Raw genomic sequence first — 23,419 nt, forward strand, 5'->3', positions numbered from 1 at the left:
ACGGTGCAAATCCTTCCTACTTTATAAAGACTCTACTAGCCTGGTTCTCTGCCCGGGGCTTTAACATTCTGCTTAGTGTTTGTTTTATTTGGTTTGACACTCACCCATTGTATTATGGATGAGTTTGTTGTTATGCTTTGCCTGAGCTGAACTGCTCCACCTGATGGTGAAAACAAGAAAATTCTGTCTCATGCAAAGAGGGTTTATTTGAAAAAATGTAATCTAGTAGAAGCACTTAATGCTGTAAGGGTACGCGTGCCTTAATCCAGGAGACCTACTAATAGTGTTCTGCCCACTTTATACTTGGATGTAGAGTGGTTAAGGTTATGTAAAGGAGTTGCACAAAAATCTTGAATCTACAGTTTTCTTTCATGTTTCTAGTGAGACACTCAGTGAGTGAGTCCTTGTACTGTAGACCTGTGCTTCTCAAAGTCCTCTAAAAGTTCTCAAAGATGCTGCCTGAACCTGAGATGCAGCTGTGCTTTGCAAGATGCGCATATCTGAAAGGAGTTGTTCCTGCTCATTCACAAAAAGGGAAGTGTGGCTGCTCAGTAGCTGTTGATTTAATAATGTTCTTATTACTCAATCTGGAAATACTTAAAGGTTGAGTATGTTGGGTAGAAGAAATGCCCATGTGGTATTTTCCGTCTGAAGTCCATTTAGTTGCACAGAAAAGATGGTAAAAACTAAAGAACTCTGAAAGAAACAACCTGCTTACAAGAAAAGATTTAAAAGGCTCTCTTGTGGTATTGCAATGCAAGAGTATGTACATGCATGCTACAATAAAATTGCTCTGGCACCTTTCATGTTGCTTGCCCTAAGATATCAGGGTATTTTCTGTGTGATAGCAAGACCTGTCATCTCTGGACGGTCATGTCTTCAGCCAGGAAAGCTAAAGGTATGATTTTCTATCTTGAGCTGATGTGGCTGGGATGAAAGAGGGATCCTGTATGGAAGGTTGCTTATATGTAACAGCCCATACAAGGGACATTCTTTAAAATATTTGAGCAACCTAGGGCCAAGATTTCACGTGCTGTTGAGAAGGTAATGTAAGTTCTGACCACCTGAGCACAAGCTGATTATGTTCAGCCTGCACTCCTGCAAAAGCTATTTGTATAAGGTCATGGTGCACCAACCAAATATCTCTGTGAACAGGCAGGTTGCTGTAATTCATGCTGTGAAACTTTGAAGAACTTCCTTGTATTCAGTTTTCATAGCCTCCATCAAAAATTGCAAGTTTTAAGCCATTCCTGTACTTTTGTCCTTCAGTTGTATTAACCATATACACTTACTTTGCCCAAAATGGTGTGTACAGACTTTTTTTTTTCCTTTCTCTCTCAGACACCCTGGCTCTGGAATACCAGACAGTGCTGGAATGGGTATCCATATCAGGTAAAAGTTACAGTGCTGCCTAAAACCAAACATAACACCTCTGCAGAGCTCTGTTTTTATTATGGGGGAGCTTTGCATCAATATATTAGTGTGAACAGGCTACTCAGCATTTCAGAACATTGCTAGATGCTCCCCTTCTTGCTTGAGTTCAAGATGGGAAAGATGAATGTAGCTGCCACACCTGTTTTCAAACGAAGCGCAGGACCTGAAAACAGATCTGGGAAATATAACTTTGAAAGCAGACATCTGCAACGCTGGTAGAATGGTCATTTTTTACAAAGTTCTGAGGATACTGGAAGTTTTAGCAAAGCCTCAGATTTAGTGGGTTGGGAAAAGCCACTATAGTTCTCATAGTTTTTATACTGCATACAGGGTGAGAGTTAATCCCTGGCAGTTGGTGTGATCAAAGAGGAGACTAAAAAGAGAAGGTAGATATCTTCTTTAGGTACTTAAATAGAGGATATCCAGTCCTGGCCTCATGGAAGCTTACAATAAAAGAAGGTAAAATTAATGAGAGAATTGAGAATGGTTTCAAATCTTTAATTTCAGCAGTGTCTGTATTTTCATGGATTCAAAAAGCATCAGCCTTTTTCTCCATTCTAGGTCAGAATATACAGCTTAACTTCAAAGAAAAGACTTAAGTGGTTTATCTCCTTTACTAAGGAGAAGAATGTCACCGTTAAAGTAAAAATGCCCTTTCAGGTTGTGTCCCTCTGCACTCATTCCCTCTTTCAGTCCTCAAAAATTTTGCTCAAGCTTGAAATTTGGTTTCCTTGAACAATCTTCAAAAGAATAATAACAGTATATTTATTTCCTACTGCACTGCTAAGGTTTTAACTAGTTCCAGGGATATTTAATTATAATCTAGGTCCAAGTTCTAGCCATCTTTTACAGCAGCACAGTTGCTTCAATGACATGCAGGTGCTGCAGTAACACCAGGATTAACTGTAGCCTTAAAACTCTGGAAACTGATCTCTGCCAGGGGAAGAAAGAGCAGGACAAGTGAAAGGGAAAGGGTAGAAATTTTATCTATTGTTATCTGGTTGAACAGTGGCTTCCAAAGTTTGCTTACCCAAAGAGCTTTGAGAAACCTCTCCTGTGCTTTCTATTAGTTTGTGCTACTGCACATAGTTGTTGAAGGGTAGGATGTATTTAAACAGAGCAGTCAACCTGCTCTAAAGGATTCAATGTATTGTTCAGAAAAGGTAACTCCTGAACTCTGCCTTGGCTGTACCACTGCCTCATTTTGCCTCCTGGTCTGATAGAAGTAACTTTCAACGTGGATGTTGTGAGGATTATTAATAATAACAGTAAGGTAGCCCTTTCAAGGAAAAATTATCATCATGTATATTGGCTAGGAATGGACTTTGGAAACCCTTTTGGGAAAGCTAAGAGCCACCTGTTTCCTTAAGGAAACCCTTTGTGCAACAGGAGGCAACAAGGGATTGAAGGTGTGAAGTATTATTTTTCCTTTTGTTATAAATCAGAGGTAACAAATGTTTCAAACGTGACCTAGTAAGACAGTCTTCAAAATTTTTCATAACCTTTGAGGATAACTTTTGCTAGTTTTTTTAATTAGTCTGAATCCTGATTCTAAACCTGAGCTTCTTTAAAATGTTTCTTGGTTTGTTTTTTGTGGTTTTTTTGTTTGTTTGTTTGTTTGCTTGTTTGTTTGTTTGTTTAATTCAGCATCCTGCAGACTCAGTAGTAATCACTGAGACATTAAACTAGCTGCTATCCAAATATACTTGACATTGAATTCCAAAAGCTCAAGCAAAGAGTTTGCAATTTAAGGAGTCCAACCTGTTTAGGGCATGTAGCTTATTCTTTTTTTTTTTCCCCTTATTTTTTTTCTAAAAGGCAGGGATGGGGAAGAAAAAGCCTTCACTGCCAGACCGGAAAGTATGAAAGACACATGAATTCCCTGTGACAGTGAACAGCCCTGGACAGGCTGAACAAGAGAACTGTGTTTATGTTTGGGTGTTACTGTTCTTGAAGGTTGTGTACTTGTTGGGAATAGTTCAGCGGAGATAGTTCAGCAGGAATGACCAGAAATCTTAATCTGAGAAAGGTTGAAGGAATTTGGTCATTTAGCCTTAGAAGAAATAATGCCTTAAATGCCACCCAAGGACTGAAGGGTGAACTGGATAACATCAGGAAGCAGCAGCACAAATTGGATGGGGGAAGTATTGAATCTTCATCCCTCAGAGATTTTAGGAACAATCATTTGTCGGAATTGATATGGCTGCAGTCACTGGTGCCTTTCATTCCCGTTTTCTGCTATTTTTGTGTTATTACATGCAAGAAGAGATTTACTTATGGCATAAGACCATGCATCTTAACATATTTACCAGACTTATGAGAAAAACGAGGTCATTCAGAAAGTTAGTTACAACTTTCAGAGGGTGACAACTAAACTTACTACATCTAAAATCAGGCTACTAGCAGAGAGGGTCCAACAGAAAGGAAATCACTGAATAAAAGTCATAATCAAAATCATTGTCTCAGAGATAAAATGTCTACTGGGTGCTAATCAGGATTAAGTACTGGGTTTTCAATTTGGTTTGTGGGGTTTTTTTCAGAACTAGATAAAATTTCTAATCCCTTGTTTGCTACAAATCCTTCGTAAGTTACTCAACACAGCGTTGCAGAAACCCAGCTGGACTTACTATAGATACAGTCAAATGGTGGCAACTCTACTGTAAGCACAGTATAGTCCTATTGAAGTTAAGTCTATGGAGAACTGAAACCTAACATTTAAACTAAGTTAAACACACACTATTGATCCTTTCATGGAGGAACGCCATGATATATTTAGAATCCCCCTTCGTTGTTATTATTATATAGATGTTTAGAAATAGTAATGCCATTGTTAATAAAGCAGATTACAATCTTAATTGTTTTACTAGGCATTTTCCCCAGTGAGTATAATAGTTGCAGTTCATTGCTCGCTCATGTTCTCTTCCCTTTTTTTAATTACACCCAATTAAAAGCTTACTGGCAGTCTCACTAAATCAGAAAAGGATTATATTGGCCCAAGAAATGGCTTTAACAGATTGATTTTGAGTGTACACGTTTTTCATAAAGCATAAGCATATGTCTATATTTAAATAACCCACATAGAGTATTCAGTGGGCACCTAAGGACTGTTTCTCTGCTGCAAAGAACTGGTCTGCAAAAGGGCATGGGAATAAGAGGCAGCTGAAATGCCTCTTGGCAGTGGAAATAGCTCATGCCCTGCCTGGGTGCATGGTCATGCCAATGCAAACAGCTCTAGAGATGGTTCATCTAATCCCTCAGGAGCTTCTCCTGTACCAGTGCCCCTCTTTATCACTGCGATGGAAGACATGACTAGCAGGGAGGCACAATCGCATGGAAATTAGAGTAGCTCCTAGGACTGGCTTCTTAGGCTGGGGGCTAAACAGCCTATGCGTGCCACCGGTTACCTTCTTTGAAGTTAACCCAAGTTGGTTTTAGTTGTGCATAATTTCCTGTGTCCTGTAATTTTTATTTCTTTTACTTTTAAACATCTGTGTTACCCTGTTGGTATATCACAAGATGCCTGGATAAATTTATTTTATTTTATTCTTTCCAAATTTTAACATGTTCCCAGAAGATGGTTAAGTTCTTTAAAAGTATGCTTTTATATTAGAAAGAGCCCCATTTAAAGCTCACAACATTTTCATCATGAGCAGATGAGATTGTATACTGGCATTACTTTTCTCTAATCTGCTCTAGCACTGTTTCTTTTGCTGTGCTTTAAACCCACATTAGTGATGTACAGCAAGATGTTTCAAGTGATCTTTCAAAACAGACTTAGGAGTACTCAAAACTCAGTTTGTCCTAGGTTCTAAATGGACAACATAATAGTTTTTTGGTGTTACAATATTACAATACTGTCAAGATTAAAACATAAGGGGAGGATAGGTTGGGCAGCTTTATTTTTCTGGAGCCATCAACATTTGAAAGAGGCAACCATCATCATTTTTCTTACATAGGATGTTTATGTATAATTCAGTAATCCCCCTGTGATTAAACATGTCTCCTATAGACCTCAGCTGCCTGTACTGTCAGTTACACTCTATTAACCTTTTCTCATCTCCATCTTTCAGCCACTGATGCCTGACCTTCATTATTACTACATAGTTGAATTGTCATTCTACTGGTCCTTAATGTTTTCTCAATTCATTGACATCAAAAGAAAGGTAAGAACAATGAGACTAAACATTGAAAGCTTTAAGCACATATCTTTCTTGACTTGAGGAATACCTGTATTACCTGTGCAGTAAACTGGAAATAGAATTCTTTCTATTCACCACCTCTTGCAGGTATTCTTCACTGAGAAAATGGTGTTGAAGTGCTTGTCTTACTCTGTTCCTTGTTCCTATGATGTGGGTTTTTTCTGTACAAGGGAAGAGGAGCCTGGAGTAATCAAATATTCAAGGGGAAATAGCATCAGCCAAAAAAACCTTCTGCTGTCACCTTCTGCTGTGACTTGAATGGAATTGAACACATAGTAGCTAGTAGATGTACTGTTTCTTCTAAGAGTTAAGTGATGAAATATCAATGACAGCAAGGCTGCCTCATAAATTCACAGTATCACTTTGGTAAGGGCTATGAGGACTTTCAATTTATTCTACAAAGGGATGGTAAAAACATGGATACATTTAATCTTTAAAAGTGATGTTACATTTAATCTTACCTTTACAGTTATGAAATTTCAAGTAGCCGAGCATTGCTATTAAAGGGGCTATTAATCAAGAAAATAAAACTCTGCCAGATAAAAACATTTTTCCAGTAGAAGTAGCAACCTGTTCTATATTCCTTCATCCAAGTTCTCTGCTCCAGGGAGAGTGCTAGTCCATAGCAGAACAGGCAGCATGGCAGTCGTTCTGTAATAACAGTCCATTGAGCTATTCTTGCGAGGTATTTTAGCATTGCAAAATTTTTTGTTTAAAACGTTTGGAAGGATTTTGTAATATTTTTATGTGCCTCCTTCTACTGCCATTTAATTAAATGATTGTAGGCTATACTAATGGAGAAATACTTGATGACAGCTTATACAGAGCGGATTAACAGTTCTCAGCCTGATTGATGTCTCATCTCATTGATGTTTTCATGTTACAGTGAGAGGAATACTTTTATGTAAGTCTTGGTTATCATTTTAGATACTTTAAATTCAGCAGTGGCTGTGTCATAGTCTGGTATGATCAAAAGTGCCCTGGCAGCCAATCGCTTTTATGTAGCCACGTTTCTCTCAAGGTGAAATGCAGGAGGTCTTCTCTGAAAGCACTGGGCTCACTCCAGCACTGGTCTTTTACTCGCTGTAGCTCAAGAGAAATGTACTTGCTGTTTTCCATCTCTGTTTTATTCTTCTCTATTAGCAAATTCATGACTTTAAAATTGCTTCCAATCGCTTTGGTTACTTTCAAATACCTGTTTATCTTTATTTAGGTGTTACAAATTCCACCAGATTATCTATGCCTGGCTGAAGAGGTGTGACCAAACTATTTAGGCTGTTGCACATGCCTACTATTGGCATTAAGGCAGCGAACTGAGTAGATAAACTTCTACGGTTTTATAATGGCATGTTGTTTGCTTCATAAATATCTACTATGTTGCTCTAATGATGTTCTACCCTTAAGAGTTTTCATTTTCAAAGACTGCAACTGAGCATGATTTGGCTTTTTATCATCTCTGTCCAGCTTCCCATACTCCTCTTGTGTAAAACTTGGAGAAAAAAAAAAATCAGATTAGCTTTGTTACTCTCACGAGCCCCTGCTGACTTTTAAAAGCAGTGAAGCTTATTTACATGCTTTCTGGATACCTGAGGTGTTGTTTGATAGAAAAACATTTGACCGGTGTATTTAAGGGAATGTATAAAATTTCTACTCAGTTTTTTAACAGATCTGTAGAAAATCTAGGAGACCTTACTGTGTATTCACACCTTTTAGTTCCAAGCATTTAGCAGTTCCTAGAGTACTTTTTTGTGAAAAATGGCAGTTCATTCATTCCCAACATAAAATAATCTGTAGCTGTTGATCTTTTTGAATATTCCATTTTGATTCTAGAAAATTTATGCTATATTTCACTGAACCTGGACCCTGGATCTCTCTCTTCAAACTCAGTAAAAACAGAGGCATAGAGCTGATTTCTTTTGTTTCAGATGAAAAGAATTTAGATTGTGTACATTTTGCAGACCTTTATTATAATGGTAATGGTTGAAACCTTTAGCTGGTGATACTCCCCTTACTTGTTGGAGCCCATTTCCAGAAGCTGGAGTGACTAATGAAGGTGATGTTTTGCCCTTCAGTGGCACTAATGCTCCATAGCCATTTGGCAGTTTAGTCAGTGAGTGTGTCATGTTAAACAAACGTGGGTAGCAGAAGCCTTGATTCCAGAGGCCTTGTCTACAGGTTGAGACCCGTGGGGTTTCTCCATTGTCTGCCCTGTGTTCTTCCTGCTGATGGTATCAGGAGCAAGTTCTTTCTCCTATTCTTAGCCACATATTTTCATGACACAGGCACATGATATCTTTCAGCACTTAAAACTGGAGGCTGCAAATCTGCTGTAAATAAATGCATCTTGCACAAACATGCATACAGTTTGAAATATATTTTTAAAAAGGGAAAAAATGTTCGGGTACAGCTGCTCTTCTGCCATGTATGGGTGAAAGTGCTTGAGTAAGCTGGGAACCCAAGTACCACTTGACATTATGGGGGCTTGTACTATTAGCTTCTGTGTATTCATTACCCTTATGTATAATTAAAATCTAACAGGTAGCATCTTCAAAGCATAGTATTAATTACTGATGTAAAGAAATGTCATAAACAGGAAAGAAAGGACCAGGATAACAAAAGTAGTCTTATTGATATCACTGCTACTTTTTTCTAACAATTTTCCGTGGGTTAGTCCAGCATCTCTGTTTCAGAGCTGGCAGTCAGATAACTGTCTCTTTTGAGAAACATCATCAGAGAAGGAGTTCCCTGGACAGCATTTCTGTAAGTAGATTCGTGCAGAAATGCAGAAGACTGCTGCCCAAGAGCATAAGGGCTGCTTAGGAATAATCGATGTTGTCAGGAATGCCTTGAAGAGTTCCCAAGAGGGACTAGAAATCTCATATTTGCAGAACCTGAATTTGCAGAGCTGAATATGTCAGCTATAAAAAAGGACGAGAATTTTCTACTTGGCTTCTTCACCCGTTTGGACTGCCTATGTGCTAACATAATTGCAGTTAGAAGGAAAATGAAGAACAGTGCCATAACATTTGCAGCTGAAGCATGTAAAGAGCTAGGCTGCAGTATGGCCATATGGCAATGCTAGTAGCTTACTTCTAATCCCAGGGAATAAGGTGGGTGCTTTGCTGTTTTGATTATGGTATGGTGAAATGGTCCCCACGTATGGGTTTCTAGTTACGGAAATGGCTAAGATGCCATACCCCCGCTTTCCTTTAAGAGTCTTAGAAAGGGAAACAGCCTTTAATTCTCTTTTTGTTCAGTCTGCTTTAAGAAAATTGATTTAAAGCAATGGCTTGAGATGACTGCTGAATGTATTTGGTTGTGCTCCACACTGCTGGGGACCAAATAACCTGGCTGAGAAATATTGGATGTATACCAAACTAGGATATGGTTCTCTGCTTTTAGTCTTTTTTTTTTTTTCCTTTTCCTCTCCCCACCCCACCCCCAGTGTTGGAGATACTGGCAATGCACATTTATGACTATGTGTAGAAATAGGACCTTGTAGTACCTGACAGCATTAAATGTAAACTGATAGGCTGGGAGGAGGTCCTGTCCCTATACAGTTAGTGAGACTGTTCAAGTTGCAGGTTTTCCATGGACTCCAGGTGTTCACTGCAGTGAAGCCAAGTGCTGGAACTGAGAGGCAGTGGCACTGCACACATTTGAAAGCAGTGGTGCCTCCTACATGCCTGCTGTATTCCCGAAGAGAGGTACAGTGACACTGAGCAATACTCAGTGACAGAGTGGTTGTCAGCTGTAGCTGCTGCTTTTCTGGAGTTGACCCTGTGTTAGTGGGAGCTCACCAGCGCTTTCTGTAGGGCCCTCCTGCCCAACACATGTACCTTCAGTCCCTTTGCAGATGAGGTGCTGCCTCTGTAAAGACCACAGGGCCTCATTTTCAGTTTCTCTGCTGTGGGATGCTTAGCTGAAGGCTACCACAGCTCAGCAGGACGGGCCGTGAAAGCTGCCAGAGCGCCAAATGCCACCTCCCAAGATGCTTGGCCAGCAGGCTGCCTGGAGGAGCCGCTGTTTCTGACTGCCTGGATCTCTCCCTTCAGACAGCCCTGCATAAGAGCCAGTAGATCTGCTGAGAGCTGTGGTAGTAACTTTGCACCTGGGGCATGGAGAAATTCCCCAGTCAAATCACGCCTGTGATCTTCTTTTCAGGGTTTTGATATCACTTTCCCAAAGCTGTGTGGGTAGTTCAGCAAACTCCAGCAAGGCTTCTTTTTGACTGACTTGGTGCCTTGCAGAGTCTCACCTCTGCTGGGTCCTGTTCTCTAAGTAATCAGTCTGGGAGTCGAGGCCAGGCAGATGGGTCATTCTCTCTGCCTTGCCTGCCCCTTGGCATGCATCTGGGAATGTGGTGTTACAGGAGCTTCACTGCTCCTGGTATTTTTCAGTAGTAACAGTTACTTGCTGGCCAAATAACTCAGAGTTACTGATCTGGAGACCAGCTAACCTGCATCCTTTGGGAGGCAGCAGATTAGATCTGAGTAGTCGGAGCTGCACCAGCTCATTTGAAGACTTTTCTAACCCTGTTACAGTAGGAAGACAAAGCAGCTTCATTAAAAACAAAAAAATAAAAAACTGGAACTGGGATTCTCAGCTCTGTTAAAGCTATCAGTTGTGCTTGGCAGGTGACTGTTGATAACTCCTAATGCGGTGGAAATGTGTTTTCCATTCCTTTGTAGCTATTTGAACTCTTGAGAACGGTGCATTATTTTGCATATTATATGTTGCTTGGTGTATAAGAAATGTGGTGTAACTTGATTTGTACGTACATATGCTTTTTCAAAGTAACTTCAGCCACAAATGTTAGGTTAAATTACTCTGAACTGAGAAATGTAGATAATGCCTAGCTTTCAATAATCTTTTTGCATTTTATTATTGTACAATTATTATTTTATTCAGTCTAAGGGAAATATTTAGCAGGGTATCTAATGCACTTATGTAGCAGGTTCTTTATGTAATATAACCATAATGCTGGGTATAAAAAACATCCATCCATTTTTGTATACAAGTACTGAATCTCACTGTTTGGTTCATTGGTTTTTGTTTGTTTTTGTTTTTTTTTTTTTTCCTCTGCTTCTTGCTGCTCTAGGATTTTGGCATCATGTTTACACATCACATTGTAACAGTCACCCTGATAACCTTCTCATATGTAACCAATTTGACACGAGTGGGAACCTTGACCTTGTGTCTCCATGATGCGGCTGATGTTGTCCTAGAGGTGAGATAATATGTATATCATCACTGTCTGTACATGGTATTCACTATCCTGAGAGCTAGCATGTCAATAGGTGGAATCTATTTGCTATTCAGAACAAGCATTTCTTAAGCAAAGAGGCCAGTTCAAGATGGTAATGGTGATTAATATAGTGTATTTCCTTGCTGAAATATATTACACTTGTAGCAGTACATGTTTGTGACTGCTTTATCCCTTGATGAGTTGCTTGTACAGAGCAGAAACTGACTGGTAATGCATTGCATGCCAGGCAGGGTTACTCACAGATTTTAAATACAACATGGTAAAGTCAAAAGCTCAAACTTGCAAAATCTGGAAAGTGATGACTGTGTGGAATAGAACTTCCTGATTCTTGACCCCTGTGAAGTGATGTGTGGGGCAAGAACCCTGTCTCTGGAAGAATCAAGGTGTCATGGTTTGATTCTGCTGTGCTTTGCTGGGCAGAGGGCACCGGACAATTTAGTGGCTGTTCTGTGTGCGGGCAATGAGCTGACCTCTGGTCCCCAGGATTTTCCAGGTTCCCGTGCCTCTGCATCCAAATGCCAGTATTAAACAGTTGGCTTTGGAGAAGAGGAGATGATTGAAATTCTTTTAGTCAAGATGGTTTGTGACTTCCGTAGTGGCAATTTATGTTGTTGTCCTGTATCTTCATCAGTTTTTAGACAGCGCTGGGTGATGCTGGGCTCAGGCTGTCTGTGAACTCTCCATTGGGATCAAACCAAAGTTAACAACTATTTTGTCTGAAATTATTTTTCACTAAAGTAGTTGCAGGGCTCATGTTATGCAAGAATATGGTCTCACTGTGTGAGTCACCTACTGCAGAATCAAAATCCTGCCATTCTGGTTCAATAGTGTGTAAATCCGGTTTTATTCTTTAATCTTTTTTTAATCCAGAAGGCACATGACTGCCTGAGATAGAAAGCAACAGAGAATCTGGATTTCTCCTGTTAGAAATAATTACATCTTTACAAGTTTATCTTTCTGTTTTAGCAATGTGTGTAAATTGATTCTGCTAACTGTGGGTTCACCCAAACTCTCTTCATTCCTCTTTTTTCACCACCAGACAGATGTACTTGACAGTATTCATTCAGATCAGACCAGTGCCTGTGGAACTGTAGAACCACTGGAGAGCAGCTGTAATAGGCTATCTAAAACTTTACCTTGAACACAGGGGGATACATATTTTTTTTCTCAATTCCTCTGATCATTCACTGGCTAAGACAAAGAGAAATCGCTGGTATTCTCATGTGATTTGCAAATATTCAGGAAATACACTTCTCCATGAGACACATCATTTAGTGGTCTTTCTAGTCAATTTGTTCAGTCTGTTCTGACTGGAAATACTAAAGCCAGTCTGAAGTGTAAGAAAGAAAATCACAACTCCTGAGAAGTATTTACTAGGAGGGCCATTACGACTCACTCAACAGACTTTCTTCTGCTAGGGCAGTGGGTCACAGCCCCAGTGCCGTGTGAGAGAAGATGGACTCCTATACATTGCTGACATTACTGAGGGGAAGTCAGTGCAGAGGAGGAGGAAAATTATCAAACTGCAAAATAAGCTGGTAAAATGCCTTGTCATGATGGGTCAGTTGTGCACCTGACCTGTTTTACATATTAAATATCTGAAAAAATGAAAAGCTATTTCCAGAGGCCACTATACTCTTCCCACCTACCATTTCGTAATGAAACATGTCCAGTGGAAAGCTGGAATGCCATATTTTTGCTATTCTCATTGCAAAACGTAGTATATGTTGGTAGGAATACTGGAGGTGAAGTTTTTTTCCACAGGTCTTAAGGCATTGGCAGGTACAGAAGAGTCATAGCAGGATTTTCTGTTATATAGATATTCTGTTTCTGATAGCTGTTCCCTTAAGTCTGAGTGAAAGTTCTCTTGGATACTCAAAGCAGACTAGCCATGGCAGGACAGACCAAACATAGAGCCATCTGCTTGCCTAGGAAGCAATTACATTACAGAATCACAAAATCACAGAATCAGAGAATGGTAGGGGTTGGAAGGGACCTCTGGAGATCATCTTGTCCAAGCCCCCTGCTTGAGCAGGGACACCTAGAGCATGGGGCACAGGAACGCGTCCAGGCAGGTTTTGAATGTCTCCAGGGAAGGAGACTCCACAGCCTCCCTGGGCAGCCTGTGCCACTGCTCTGTCACCCTCACAGGAAAGAAGATTTTTCTCATATTGAGGTGGAACTTCCTGTGTTCCAACTTGTGCCCGTTGGCCCTTGTCCTGTCATTGGGCACCACTGAAAAGAGCCTAGTCCCATTGTCCTGACACCCACCCTTTAGATATTTATAGGTATTGATGAAATCCCCCCTCAGTCTTCTCTTCTCCAGGCTGAACAAACCCAAGTCTCTCAGCCTTTCCTCATAAGGGAGATGCTCCAGTCCCCTGATCATCTTGGTAGCTCTCCGCTGGACTTGCTCAAGCAGTTCCACATCCTTCTGAAACTGGGGGGCCCAAAACGGGACACAGTACTCCAAATGTGGTCTCACCAGGGCAGAGTAGAGGGGGAGGATAACCTCCCTCGATCTGCTGGCCACACTCCTTTTAATGCATCCCAGGATACCATTGGCCCTCTTGGCCAGAAGGGCCCAGTGCTGGCTCATGGTCAGCTTGTTGTCCACCAGCACTCCCGGGTCCCTCTCAACAGAGCTGCTTTCCAGTAGTTCAGCCCCCAACCTGTACTGGTGCATGGGGTTGTTCCTCCCCAGGTGCAGGACCTTGCACTTGCTCTTGTTGAATTTCATGAGGTTCCCCTGGGTCCAGCTCTCCAGCCTGTCCAGGTCTCGCTGGATGGCAGCACAGCCTTCTGGTGTATCAGCCACTCCTCCCAGCTTGGTATCATCAGCAAACTTGCTGAGGATACACTCTCTCCCTTTGACCGGGTCATTGATGAATATGTTGAACAGGACTGGACCCAGCACAGAGCCCTGGGGAACACCACTAGTGACAAGCCTCCATCCAGACTCTGCTCCGTTGATCACGACCCTCTCAGTTCTGTTTTTGAGCCAGTTCTCAATCCACCTCACTGTCCACTCATCCAGCCCACACTTCCTTAGCTTGCCTGTGAGGATGCTATGGTCGAATGCCTTGCTGAAGTCAAGATAGACACCAATCCACTGCTCTCCCTTCATTGACCCAGCCAGTCACGCCATCATAGAAGGCTGTCAGGTTGGTCAAGCATAATCTTCCCTTGGTGAATCCATGTTGACTGTTTCTGATAACCTTCCTTAGTTTAAGCTGAAATCTAGACTAGTGAGGGGCAACTTTCAGAATGCCAGCTAAGTTGTTTTAAGGGGCCTTGGGTATCATTGCAGTGCAGTACACCTTGTGCATTGGAAACACTGTAACCTAACCTGCTGAGCAGCACTTAAGATCCCTCCTGTTTGGGGAACTTGAGACTTTTCAGCTTCCATTAATGAACCCTGTGACAATTTTGATGCCAGTACATGGATGTCAGTAGTTGCTCATTTGGTGTACTTCTGGTGTATGAGCCTCACAGAGCTGACAGCTAAACCTGAATCCATTCTCTCAGGTTCCACTGTCTCCTGACACACTTTTCTAAAAGAGCAGGGAATAGACACTTCAGACCAAGGCAAATAGCTGTGCTGTGAAATGATTGGGTTTAAACAGACTAGTAAGAGTATCCAGAATTAATTGGGTTTTTTAAGCTTTGAAAATTGTGTTGTATTGTCCATCCAATTCCATCCAAAACATACTTTTCCCCTTTTTTTGTAGTCCTTCCTTATCAATATCATTTGTAGATTTGTTACTTGAGAACCGATGACCCAACAGCTGTACTGTTTTTGAGAAATGGTGTGATACTACTGCAAGTTGCTATAGCAATATCAGCTCCATATACTATGAAACCAGCTTCTTTAGAGTGCCACCGGGGAAATACATCCAAAATTCTTACCTGAACTTTCAGTCATTTGAAAATCAAGGTATTAGTAACTCTTTTGCTTTGCATGTTGGCACAAAATTCTCTTTTCCTTAAACCAGACTCTGAGTACAAACTGCTAGGAAACTCATTTGTGTCCACTATAGAATATAAGGCTGCTTCAGAAGGGTTATGTTTGCAGCACTGGTGGCTTTCTTCATATGTTGTGAGCTTCCTAACTTGTTTTCTGTTAGTGAGGATATTCTTTATATTCAGATTGTGAGTGGAAAAATTGCAGAAGTTATTTAACACCCAGAAGTGCAGGTTGGTTTTGGCATCCAGATTGTCTGACATGAGCAATGAGAACTTTCAGGTTCAGTGTGTTTGTACCAAAAAAATCAGACAGAATGCAAGAATGTCTCTCACCATTTTAGACAACTCTGTTTTGAATTCTGCATTCAAAATAGTATTCTATGTGCATCGTTGTAGTAATTTTGCTCTTCTTTGCCCTCTGCACAAGTGTCGTGGTTTAACCCTAGCCAGCAACTAAGCCCCACACAGCTGCTCACGCACTACTCCCTGGTGGGGCGGGGGAGAGAACCAGAAGGGTAGAAGTGAGAAAAACTCATGGGTTGAGATAAAGACAGTTTAATGGGTAAAGCAAAAGCCACGCACACAAGCAAAGCAAAACAAGGAATTCGTTCACTACTTCCCATGGGCAAGCAGGTGTTCAGCCACCTCCAGGAAAGCAGGGCTCCATCGTGTGTAAGAGCTATTTGGGAAGACAAACTCCATCACTCTGAATGTCCCCTCCTTCCTCATTCTTCCCCCAGCTGTATATGCTGAGTATGACGTCATATGGTATGGACTATCCCTTGGGTCAGTTGGGGTCAGCTGTCCCGGCTGTGTCCCCTCCGAACTCCTTGTGCACCCCCAGCCTCCTTGCTGGTGGGGTGCTGTGAGAAGCAGAAAAGGTCTTGCCTCTGTGTAAGCCCTGCTCAGCAATAATGAAAACATGCTTGTGTTATCAACAGTGTTTTCAGCACAAATCCAAAATACAACCCCATACCGGCTACTATGAAGAAAATTAACCCTATCCCAGCCAAAACCAGCACACAACAAGTAAGCATCTTCTCAATATGGAGCTGGATACAGACCATCTCAGAGGGGGCTTTGAAAGCATTCTCAGTGACTACAGCAGATACTAAGTCAGGCTCTTCATGTACTTCATTGTGCAGTGACTCTCTGGATACGTTTGACAGAAGGCATAAAGTAAGACTGTGCTGCCTTGAAGCAGATGTTTTAAAACAAGTAACTGCTTACACACATGAACGCTGTGGAAGCAGCATATGTGTCTTAAAATAGACTTGCTTGTACATGCTGTTTTCTTCAGGGAGAAGAGGGCAAAGAAACTTAGGGACGGTCAGTGTTTTAATGAGCAGTTTGAGTGAAGAATAATTAGTAGGCTCCTTCACTGAGGAGGAGACAGAAGACTGCATGAAGACAAATGAGGGAAGCATATGAAAATAGATGTAGGGCAACAAGTTGGAAAGCAAAGATTGGAAGAAGAGGGTAAGAGAGCCTTCGAAAAAGCCTTGAAGGGGAGTTGTATAATCTTAGAGGTAGAAACTGTTCAGTATAGGTCAGACAGGAAGAAGAGATGCTGTAGGAGAACATACGATATGGGGCACAATAGAAGATTTGAGACAAAGTTTATATATAGCAACAGTAGAAGGTCAGAAAGCATGGGGTAGGTGGAAGATGGATGGATGCTGAAAATGCAAGTGGTACATACTGGAAGGGTGAGAGACAGGTAGGTAAAGAGGTTGGGACAAGGACAACATAAACACAATGGGGTTCAGTAGAAGATTTAGAAGAGTTTTATGAATCTGAAATCGTAGGATTTCAAAAAGGAAATTGAATGGGGAAGGAAGAAATGAGAGATGTACTCTGGTTTTACACAGTCTAGATTCTTTTCTGAGAAGACATTTTCCACCTGCATGGTGGAGATCAGTCATGAGGTCACTATGAGATGACCCAATGAAAATGTTGCAATTTCATAAAAATTTGATTTCTTCTTGTAGCTTATACACAATACAAGAGAACTCAGTTGTCCTTACAGAAGTAAACAGACATTTCTTTCTTTTACAGGCTGCCAAAATGGCAAACTATTGCAAGTGTCAAAAACTGAGTGACCTTCTGTTCCTTACATTTGCCATTGTCTTCATTGTCAGTAGGCTTGGCATATATCCCCTATGGTGAGTAAGCATATCATTTTCCTCAAATGCTAAGAGTCAACCAAGCTTGAAAATAAGTATGTTGTAATTGAACATGATTCATTGACGTTACTCTGTTTCCCAAAGCACCAAGGAGAGTTTCAGACATAACCAGATACTGGAATAGCCTATTTGCTAGAGTGCCATTACATTTACTATGTGCTAGACAAGAAACATATGGGGTTTCTGCTGGTTTTAAGGTAGAAGTGGGTTGGAGACCACATAGCTTCAGGTTAGCAGTCGGTTGCCTGTGTTGGCAAGAAGTTAGAGGAGAAATAAAATATTAGTCACCAAAGACACTGACCAGAGGCTAAGTTTGAAGCTAGAATCTTCTCGTTAGCTTTCAGTGCACACTTTATGAACATGTTCAGCTTAAAGCAGAGTGAGATAAGGAAAGTCTGGCCTGCTGAAATTAGTATAAGGATGTTATTGCCATGCCGATTGCAATACTGCAGGCTACTCCTTTTCCACCCCTCCTTTGAATTGGGGGTCCTGGGGGAGCTGTGTAGTACATATATCTATAAGGTAGTTGTACAGGTGTTACTGTAATCTCACCTCTCCCCAGACAAAGACAGCTGCTTGCATGTGCACATACTCTCCCTTCTAGGTACACACACGTGCATGTACATAAACAGGACATAGGTGTTTGATTCTTTAGGTAGGGTCTTCAACATCCAGAAGGCAGCAGGCTAGTTAGGAAATACACTGACGTAGTTCAGTGTAGAAACCCATTCAAGTTTCTCTACCCTGTGGCCTGTATATGAGGAGGGCTGGGAGAAGGCATTGGCCTCACTCTTTTGTGTTCTGGATCCTTCCTTTCTCTCATATGAACAGAACTAACCTGAATCTCTGTACCCCTACAAGAGCAAGAGGTGTCTGTCATTGCAGAAGAAGATAACAATGACAGTTTTGGTTTTGGGAAGCACCCAAATGCCAGAAATGTTATCCTTTGCAGAGTTTTATTTAGAGAGTTTACCACCAAGTTCCTTATTTAAGCATGTAGAAGATTTACAGATGCCAATATCAACCTCTCTGTCACAGTTTCCTTTCAGATCTTCTGTAATGATATCTCTTTGGGGTTTTGTTAATGCAAACGGGATAAGACCAAGGTGCCCTCAGGGAGCTGTGTCATCAGCTCTGCTTAACAGTACAATGTAGAAGTCTCATTTAGCATTTAATGACTCCAAAGATAATGTGATAATGCTTGGTCCCTACTGCACTGTGAGTTGGTGAAGGGCCATGACAAAAGGAGTAAATTAATAGACACACAAACTGCATGTTTAAAAATGCTTGTTATTTTTTGCAAGGAGCAATTATTTGTTTCTTAAACAGCTTTGCTCCCCTTTCCTTAGTACTACCTTGAAGCTAACTTGGCCACTCACTGCATTTCTATAAATTAAATAAGCCAGTTTTTCTACTTGCATGATCTCAGATAGGAAAAATTATGGCACTCCTGCTCGTAGGATTTCATCTGCCTGTTGCATTCTGGTTTATACTGAGAAATGGAGGGAGGACCCAATTCTACCAGTGCACTTCTGCCACTGGAAACTGCAGTACATGACTCCGCTTCAGGGAAGGCTCAGTCAGATGATGGCTGGATGGGTTCACAAAGGGGAAGGTAAAGCAGAAGTCATACTTGACCAACCTGAAATGACTGGCTTGCTAGATGAGGAGAGAGCACTGGATATAGTCTACCTTGACTTCAATAAGGCTTTCAACACTGCCTCCCAGAAGATCCTGAGAGAGAAGTTGGTAATATATGGGCTAGATGAGCAATCAGTGAGGTGGATTGAAACTGGCTGAGCAGCCAGACCCAGAGGGTGGTGATCAGTGGTGTGAAGTCTAGTTGATGTACCCCAGGGGTCAATACTGAGTCCAGTTCCATTCAACAACTTTATCAATGATCTGGATGACAGGGCAGAATGCAGCCTCAGCAAGTTTGCTTACGTTCCAACCTGGGAGGAGTGGCTGATACACCAGAGGGCTGTGCTGCCCTCCAGAGGGAAGGAAGCTCAACAGGCTGGAGAAATGGGCTGACAGGAACCTCATGAAGTTCAGCAAGAGGAAGTGCAAAGTCCTGCACCAGTATATGCTGGGGGCTGACCAGCTGTAAAGCAGCTTTGCATAAAAGGAACCAGGCATCCTAGTGGACACCAAGTTGAACACGAGTCAGCAATGTGCCCTGGCAGCAAAGAAGGCTAACGGTATCCTGGGGTGCATTAGGAGAGGTGTCGCCAGTAGGTTGAGGAAGGTGATCCTTCTTCCCCTTAGCACTGGTGAGACCACTCCTGGAGTACTGTGTCCACATCTGGACTCCCCAGTATCAGAGGGACACAAAGCTACTGGAGAAAGTCCAGCAAAAGGTCACTAAGATTGATTAAGGGACTGGAGGACCTCTCACATGAGGAAAGGCTAAACAGTGGGGACTGTTTAGCATAGAGAAGAGAAAGCTCAGGACAAATATTATCAATATATATAAATGCATGAAGGGATGGTGTAAAGAATACTGAGCCAGGCTTTTTTCAGTGGTGCCCAGGGCCAGGACGAGGGACAATGAGCATGAACTGAAACACAAAAGTTTCCATCTGAACATCAGGAAACACTTTTTCACTGTGAGGGTGACTGAGCACTGGCACAGGTTGCCCAGAGAGGTTGTGGAGTCTCCATCCTTGGAGATGCTCAAAAGTTGTATGGATATGGTCCTGGGCAGCCTGCTACAGGTGATCCAGGTTGAGCAGGGTGGTTGGACAGGATGACCTCCAGAGGTCCTTTCCATCCTCAGCCATTCTGTGATTCTGTGAGCTGCCTTACATGTTTAGCTGTGACTCCAGCATTTAAACCTCACTCTGTATTATTTGAAATGGCAAAGAAGGAACTGCTGACTTGAAATTTTTTGTTATTCAAATACAAACTTTACCAGATCACTGCAATGTGCTTGCCTTGCTGAATAGTCAACAAAGAACAGATTAATCTTGTTCGCAGTGCACGATTTTGATTAGCCCTCACACATTTAACTAGAAGCAGCTGCCCGATATGCTTTTTCTCTTGAGCCGTCTGAAAATCAGCAAGGTCAAGATTTTCCCATCCTTTACATCTTTACTACGGTAGTCAAGTTTTGGAAAGTCCACACTTTTGACCTGAAGTGTTTTAAATAATACTGTTTGTTTATAACTGGAACTGAAGCTCAGAAACTGGAGGTTCACGCTGTCTCAAGTGATTTCTGTGAAGTGTTGCAGCCAAGTGTCACACTGCAGGAAGCCCTTGCTAGGACTAGGCAAATTATAAATTAAAGATTGACATGGCTACTGGGAATCAGGCATCATAGAACTGAAGTCTATGTACTGTCACAAATACACACCTCATGCTGTCTGGCTGGCAAAGTCCCGGAATAGATCACCAGCACAGTGATAAGTTATCTAGGAAGCGTCAAAACTTGAGCCCTGCTTTACAGCTGTGGCATTTTGTGCTGGATGTGCCCATCCGTTCCCGTGTATGTTAGGTGACAGCAATGCTTCCATGCCACTTTAGATTGAACCTTGTCTGAATCCTGCTCTATAGAGTAGCAATGGCCCAGTGTGCTGAAAGCAGGGTAAAAATCAAAGCAAGTAGATGTGGGGAAGAGAGAAAGGGAAGAGGGCTGCACAGCAGCTTCTCTTGTTGATGTCAGGTCCTTTGGTACTTAATACTGGGTTAATGAGGGCAGCAGGTTACAGCCACGGTGAGGTTTGCTGCGGGGATGGAAAAGATCAGCATAGACTTTTGAAGGCAGTGGGACTGTGTATTACAGGAACACAGCAGCCAACAGTGTGCTGTGTGCTCCTGTGTCACAGACGGAGTGGTTATACTGGTGATCCCCCTGCCTTTCCTCTTCCTTAATGAAAGAACACATTTATTTATTTGAATATTCACATGGTTCAGTGTAGTTTACATGATCTTTGACTTTTAGAACCATCTTATTTCCAGACTAAAGCCTTGATATATGTACTCCTAATCATTAACCTTACATACACCTATAGTCACAGGGCCCAGGGGCAGCTTCATAGTTCTGAGCTGTACTGTGGGTAATGCATGTGGGAGTCAGGGTTAGCAGGGATGAAGCATGTGACATATGAGCTTGTCTCTCCCAAATCCTTTTTCTCTATGAAGCAGCAATTCTAAATCTTCAGCCCCATTAGCTTGCACTTCAGCAAAGATGAGTCATTAGAGTGGCAGCAGGCCGGGAAGCATCGTTTGCTCTCCTTTGCTGAATATTCAAAATAGGAAAATTTAGTGCCTGATTAATATTACGTAAATATGCAAATTTTCTAGGATAAAAACTGAGGTATAAAATCGGTGTGCATGTAACGTAAAAGGGAGACAGTAATTTATAAGAAAACTTCCCACACACAGGAAGGCAAGCATCCAAGACAGGCTTCCAGAGACGTCGCTTCTGGCGTGCTGTTGTGCCCTGGCTTTGCACAAGTGCCATTTAATTTTGCATAAAGGTGCTAATAAAGAATTCAGAATGTATCAAATGCTGTTGTTTGAAACTTGTTTAGCAGCGAGGCTAAGACAAAAGAAACTGGCAATTAGGTATATATTTAGCAGTCTTTCTGCAGGCATCTGGAGTTCATTTCAGCAATAATTCAAAAACCCCAGGACACTTTCTGCCTCCTGCTGCTAAGTGAATGTAGGAGTAAAGCTGCTATTTTCACTGACAAGACATTTTGCTTGTGAAATTCTCTCACTTGCGCATAATCACTGTTCCAGCAAATTACAACATAAAACAACTCTCCATGAGTCAGGGGGGAACATGATGCTTTCTCAGGTGATACAGGTTTGTAGGGAGAATGAAAGCAATCTCAAACAAAAGAATTAATATAAATTCTGTGAGCCCTTGGCTAGTCTAATCAGGCTGGACAAAGCAGTTAACTCAAGCCTTTCTTTATTTCAATAAGCCTTGCAATTCCTCTTCCCTGCGCCTCAAATGCTTGTTTTTTCTGTAGTTGTATGGACATAGTCTTCTCTCTGTTGATAAAGGAATGGTTTGCTTTTTGCTGTTGTTTTGTTTTTCTTTCAATATCCAGGAAGGGAAACTCCATGGGGTCATAATATTTATTCATGTTTTGAGCTGTGCAGAGGACAAACAGGCATCTTCCATTCTAGGAGACAGAGTGAAGGAGGTGATAAACTGCATTTTCCGGTCTTTCTTTGCTCATCGCTAGCTGCAGAGTTCATGTTGTGAGAAACATGAAACTCCTGGAGTCTGGGCTGTAGAGGAGACCCAAGACTACTCACTTTGCTTACTTTTCTGAATACATGAGGTTTTTGACAGGGCAGTTTGAATAAATTTCCTAATGCTATGGAGAGTTTGGTATCTGAAACTGGTTTCACAGAGTGGCCATGAACCAGGGTATTTCCAAGAGCTTCAGTGGAAGAAAGGTGGTTGGCATGGAGGGAGATGCAAGGTTACTAAACCTGTTAATTGTTTTAGAAGATAGTTTAAGGTAACTGCAGATAAAGGTGTAACTTTTGGGTTTGAAAGAAGAAGGCAGCTTGCAGGAAAGCTAGGCTGATGTGTACCAGGTGAAGGCACCAAGCTGGGTAAATTCAGGTTCTTTCAAGTTGCTCTGACTGGTATGCAGTTGGTTTTCACTACTTTTGATTATTTTTATAATCAGTTATATTGTATGAGAGGTAGAATACAGTGGGTTTCAGGAAAGTGTTACTGACAAGTACTGCTGTCAAGAGGCAAGGAAGCAGGGAAACAGTGTTTGCATTCATGCGACCTGTGAGGTCTCAGCATGTGCATATTACATATATGCACTGAAAAATGTAGAAGAGTGGCTTAACTGCACAAATGTAAATGAAAGCCTGATTTAAGCTGATTGAAAAGAAAACAGGTCATGTTCTGCGTGTGCTGTCCCCCATATTCTCACCTAGGCAAATTTGGTGTAATTCAGGTAGTCTGTATGCCTTCCTGTCCTTGATCTCTTCAGGCAGTGTCAGTGCCCAGACTACTGTACGACATTAAAAACTGTGAGGACATACAGTCAGGCACTTTGGCTAGTTGGTATGGTCTTGTTTAATGTTGGTAGGTATGTCTTAACTGGATCTTCAGTTTGTGACTCTGTTTGGAAAGGTTCTGTAAAAAAAAAGATGGCAAAAATAATTCTCACTGTTACAACTCAAAGCTGTTTCAGGTGCATGCCTCCTCATCAACTGCAACGTATAGTTGCTAAATGGGATTTTTATGCCAACAAATCCTATAGAAGCATGGACAGATGAACAACTTTGTTCCTTGTTATTCTTTCATTTTTAAAGCTCATGAGAGTACATGCAGTCTCACTCATGGCTGATTTCTAATTGTCTTTTCATGGCAATGAGTA

At 41.6% G+C, this 23,419-nt stretch overlaps 1 protein-coding gene across 2 annotated transcripts in view; it reads left to right on the forward strand.

The window, feature by feature from the left end:
- CERS6 (ceramide synthase 6) overlaps positions 1-23,419 on the forward strand; it is a 128,094-nt gene that overhangs the window by 88,994 nt on the left and 15,681 nt on the right. For both annotated transcript variants that reach the window (XM_075093365.1, XM_075093364.1), the window contains exons 5-8: positions 1,342-1,392; positions 5,505-5,597; positions 10,735-10,863; positions 16,927-17,033. In XM_075093365.1, the coding sequence (XP_074949466.1) occupies positions 1,342-1,392; positions 5,505-5,597; positions 10,735-10,863; positions 16,927-17,033 (380 nt within the window). The remainder of the gene's footprint in view (positions 1-1,341; positions 1,393-5,504; positions 5,598-10,734; positions 10,864-16,926; positions 17,034-23,419) is intronic.

The sequence above is a fragment of the Phalacrocorax aristotelis genome, chromosome 5, assembly GCF_949628215.1.
Source record: "Phalacrocorax aristotelis chromosome 5, bGulAri2.1, whole genome shotgun sequence".
Lineage (NCBI taxonomy): Eukaryota > Metazoa > Chordata > Aves > Suliformes > Phalacrocoracidae > Phalacrocorax > Phalacrocorax aristotelis.